The sequence below is a fragment of the Oncorhynchus clarkii genome, chromosome 2, assembly GCF_045791955.1.
Source record: "Oncorhynchus clarkii lewisi isolate Uvic-CL-2024 chromosome 2, UVic_Ocla_1.0, whole genome shotgun sequence".
In the NCBI taxonomy this organism is placed as follows: Eukaryota; Metazoa; Chordata; class Actinopteri; order Salmoniformes; family Salmonidae; genus Oncorhynchus; species Oncorhynchus clarkii.
The window spans coordinates 94,068,895-94,073,840 of NC_092148.1; the positions used below are offsets into that span (position 1 = coordinate 94,068,895).

Sequence of the window (4,946 nt, forward strand, 5' to 3'; positions counted from 1 at the left end):
GGCTATCTATTACAACTAATAACCTATGTTAGTTAGTTAGGCTACATGAACATTCTGAAACCTGGACATAGCTGCTCATCTAGAATGATTCAAAGGTTTACAAAAATACCTTTGTTTGTAGATGCATTGGCTTGTATTATATTACATCATCTGTGTGTGTGTGTGTGCATGTTCCTAAATAAATACAGCTGCCAGTGTGCCCATGCACACAATCATATTACCAATTTGCCATTTTGAATGCAACTCCCTATTTATAATTGGTCAATATGAAGCCTAGGCTATTATGTAAATCCTGTGTCAATTACAGACTTTATCTAGGAATATTTTATAGTGCCAATCTTTAACTCTTAATTATACTAGATCACATCAGTGGTCCCTCTCATCACTCTTTTCTCCTCTCTGTCCCCTCTTTATTTCTCTTCAATCACTCTCTCTCCCTATTTTCCTCCCCCACTCTCTCATCCATCTCCTCTGCTCCCTCCCCTCTCTCTGTCTCTCTTTTTCCCTGTCTCTCTCCCCTGCCCCCTCTTTCCCTCTCCCTCTCTAACCATGTGATGTACGTGTTTGACAATGCTCTCTCGTGTCCCTCTGTTTCGGTTGCTAGGGATGGGAGACAGTCCTAGGCAACGTAGTACGCAAATCTCCAGCCGAGACGCGAGAAACCGGATAACGTACACTAGTTTGAGATATCAGTGATGCGACAGCGAAGAGCGGACCGAGCGACCCGCGCGTAACCGATAGTTTTCATAGTAGCCAAATTGAAAATTCTCCATTTTGTATACAGGCGAACGGTCTAGTGACTTTGGGCAGCAAGATGACGACATTAACGATAGCCCGAAATGCGCTAAGTGCGCAACCGTCATCACCAAAGCAAGAGTGAGTGATCACCAAAGTGGACTTCCTTTTTTCGCTCTTTCACTTTGCCGCTGGCCAGGTCAACACATCACCCACCACACAGCTGCGTAGCCGCCTGCGCGTCAAGCTGGGCTCCGACTCGCTCTCTCGCTCGACGGACTGAACATACAGTCATCACGGAAAAAAAGGACATCTAACGCGAACGTATACACTTTTTTGGGAGAGGGGTAATTCTTGTTCGCGTTCTCGCATCATAAGATCAGTGGAACAGGTGACACTGACATCTGCTCCGTCTGTCGAGCAGAATTCAAGCTCATATGGAAAGTAAAATGAAATGTCTAAAGCCTGCGGTTGTCGTCTGTCACACTGGGCTGAGAACATATCTACTGAAAACTTCCATGGAGTAAAGTAGCCCACAGTAAGACGCGGACAGCATCCAAATGAACATATGATACCCAAACGGCAAGTCTGCTTCTGTTGGAAGTTTGCGGAGCCATTTATCTGTTCTGGGAAGACATTTATAGTCTTATTTACATTGGTTGACTGCTCTGGCTGACTCCAAACAGAGACTATGTTTTATCATCAACATTCAGCTTTATGTTGTTGAGTTAAATTATTATGATTATTATTATTATCACTTCTTCAAACACTACTCTGCTGCTTTTGGTTGTTGTTGTTAATAAGCTTCTAATTGGCTTATCCATCCCCCCACCTCTCCCTTTCAACTGTTCTCCAGGTCCTTGCTGTAAATGAGAATGTGTTCTCTGTCAACTTACCTGCTAAAATAAGGGTAAACATTTTTTTTTTTTACAATTACAAATCCATCAATATTATTGTAATGTGTCGATGTCAGTTGACACTTCATCTAATGTGGGGCAGTCAGACAGTGCCACTTCTAGTACCATGTGTTGGTCTGTGGCTGCTGAGCTAGCAGAGAGCAATCACTGGCCTATTAAGGAACACAATGCCCCCTGTTGCTGCGGGTCCTGCCACTGGATCCTTTCTCACCAGTTCAGAGTAGGAGCCTCCGACCAGGCTGACCAGCAACAGCCTCAGTTCAGAGTAGGAGCCTCCGACCAGGCTGACCAGCAACAGCCTCAGTTCAGAGTAGGAGCCTCCGACCAGGCTGACCAGCAACAGCCTCAGTTCAGAGTAGGAGCTTCTGACCGGGCTGACCAGTCTAAGAACCAGCGTCAGCCCCAGCCTCAGCCCCAGCCAGACCAGCCTCGGACACAGACACGACCAGCCTCAGAACCAGCCTCAGACACATCTTCAGACACTGTCCTGTCCTGACCAGCTTCAGCCTCAACCCCAGCCATTGTTGGAGCTTCGGTCTCAGTTCCAACCCCAGTCTCAGACAAGGCTTCAGCCTCATCCCCTGATTCCATCCTGACTCAGCCAGTATCCAACGGCAGGCTGCCGGGCCACGGGTGTAGCAACGGGCGTAGCAACGGGCACGGCATGGGCAACTCCTCCAGGAAGGAGGAGGACGAGGAAGAGAAGGATGGGGATGGGGAGAAAGTGAAAGTAATGGAGGAGGAGAAGAGGAGGAGGAAGAAGAAGAAAGAGGAGGAGATGGAGGACGATGAGCTTCCCCTAGGGGTGGAGGAGATGCTGGCGAGCGGAGATCCCGTTTTGGACCTGAGCTATAAGAAGTTTCGCAGGTTGCCCGGTGTGGTCTGTGGGCTACGTCACCTGGAGAAGCTGTATGTGTGTGGTAACAGCCTGCGGACCCTCCCGGAGAACATCGTCCAACTGAAGGGCCTCCGCATCCTGGCTCTAGACTTTAACAAGATGGAGGACGTCCCGTTGGCCATCTGCCAGCTCCGTAACCTGACACGTCTCTACCTGGGCTCCAACCGCCTGATATCTCTCCCTCCAGAGCTACGCAACCTTCAGAGCCTTCGCTGCCTCTGGATGGAGAGCAACTACTTCACGTGCTTCCCCCGCCAGCTCTATGACTTACCCCACCTCAGGTCCCTCCAGATGGGGGACAACAGGCTACGGACACTGCCCCCGGACCTGTGGCGTATGGAGGCTCTGCGAGGGCTGTGGTTATACGGAAACCGTTTCACCGAGTTCCCCCGTGTCTTACTCCGCATGGTGGATCTGGAGATCTTAGACCTGGACAAGAACAAGATCGAGGTGTTCCCTAATCTGAGCCGGCTCCCCGCCCTCCGCCTCTTCTCCTACGACCACAACCCTGTGGAGGGGCCTCCTGGTGTGGGGGAGGAGGTGCTGCTGGTTGGGGAGGGGGCCCAGGAGGAGCTCCAGGAACGGGCAGACAGGAAGGCTAAGAAGGAGCAGGATGTGAGGGATGCGGAAGAGGCTGTGCTGGCCGGGGATGGGCCTGTGATCCAAGGCATTCTAAAGACGGCCAAACAGAACAGTGCATCGCACGCTGGGCACAAGTACAACGAGGTGGTAACTGTGGCGATGCCCCTAACCGAGGAAGAGAGGAGGAAGGAGGAGATGGAGGCGGAGTTAGAGAGGGCGTTGAACGACTACGGGGCGGGGCTTGAGTATGACCTGGAGGGGATAGAATATGACAAGGAGGAGCTTATATGTGAGGGGGAGGGGTATGAGGTTGGGGATTTGGAGTACGAACGAGGAGATATGGACTATGAGTATGATGAGGGGGAGGAGCTAGAGGAACCAGGAAGACAAGAGGGCCGGCATTGATGACTGACTGATTGACTCCTCCTCCTGCAAAGGCTCTGAGTCCTTCCCTCCTAAGTCTAGACTTGTTTGACCTTGCAGCAGACATTGCAGACTACTGACTGATCTACAAGCCACCTTGCATCATAAATAACTACTTAGAATTATTTGTATATCAGTCAGTCACAATTACCAACAATGCATCACGGATTCGATGCTCTCAGACACAGCCTCTCACCCCTCCCCTTCCTAAACCTAGGACCCCTCCCCTTCCTAAACCTAGGACCCCTCCCCTTCCTAAACCTAGGACCCCTCCCTTTCCTAAACCTAGGACCCCTCCCCTTCCTAAACCTAGGACCCCTCCCCTTCCTAAACCTAGGACCCCTCCCTTTCCTAAACCTAGGACCCCTCCCTTTCCTAAACCTAGGACACCTCCCCTTCCTAAACCTAGGACCCCTCCCCTTCCTAAACCTAGGACCCCTCCCCTTCCTAAACCTAGTACCCCTCCCCTTCCTAAACCTAGGACCCCTCCCCTTCCTAAACCAAGGACCCCTCCCCTTCCTAAACCTAGGACCCCTCCCCTTCCTAAGATTCTGACTACTTGACAGCTTCCTGATTTGCACTAGGAGGTAATATGAGAACTAAGTGGACAATATAAGGAAAACACCAGGATTAATAGCCTATGTTAGTTAGTTAATTATCCATTCAAGTGGATTCAAATATTGTTCTTTTGCCTTTCTAGGCTAGACCTTTTTTATGACAACGCTCCAGCTGTCATGACAACGCTCCAGCTGTCATGACAACGCCCAACCAGAGGGTTGTTTAACTTAGTAAATCCTGTGTGAAATGAATTAATGACTAGCCTCCTGAACCTGTTGCTATAATATGTGACTTTGACATTCTCTGTCCGTAGTTAGAAGTAGAGCAGGGCTGAGCCACTAAATAACTAAGTCATTAGATGTTTTTCAAACTGACCTGAAGACAGATCCATGCACTGCACATTGTGGAGATGATGGCAGGCAGCGGCGTCTTTGCCAACTCGGCAAATTGGCAAGTCAGAGCAGGACTCCGGTGACGCTGTATGTGTGTGTCAGTGTGTGTGTGTGTCTGCATTGAGTAAGTGTGTGTGTGTGTGTTTGAGTGGTTGTGTGTGAATGCGGACACGCAAGTGTGTATATATGGGTGCGTGTGTGAACGTGTACACGTTTTGTGTGTGTGTATTTTGAAGTGGGGGGGGGGGGGGGGTAAACTTATTACCTTTGTAATGTGATATAGTTTGTTTTTGTTAAACCCATTATGTGTATAAAGGAAATCTAATCTTGCCTCATTAAATAATGATTGAGTTTATCGGGTTGGACTGAATCATTCATACACAGGGAGACCGAGGCTGTGTTCACCAGGCCTCTCAGGAGTCTGGTACAACTCCCGATCAG

The 4,946-nt window shown here is 49.6% G+C and overlaps 1 protein-coding gene across 1 annotated transcript; it reads left to right on the top strand.

Annotated features, from left to right (window-relative positions):
• Nucleotides 1-1,703: 1,703 nt before the first annotated feature.
• LOC139376520 (leucine-rich repeat-containing protein 10B-like) lies at nt 1,704-4,723 on the top strand. The gene has a single exon (XM_071119213.1). The coding sequence runs from the start codon at nt 2,317-2,319 to the stop codon at nt 3,535-3,537; it is 1,221 nt and encodes a 406-aa protein (XP_070975314.1). The 5' UTR covers nt 1,704-2,316; the 3' UTR covers nt 3,538-4,723.
• The last annotated feature ends 223 nt before the right edge of the window (nt 4,724-4,946 follow it).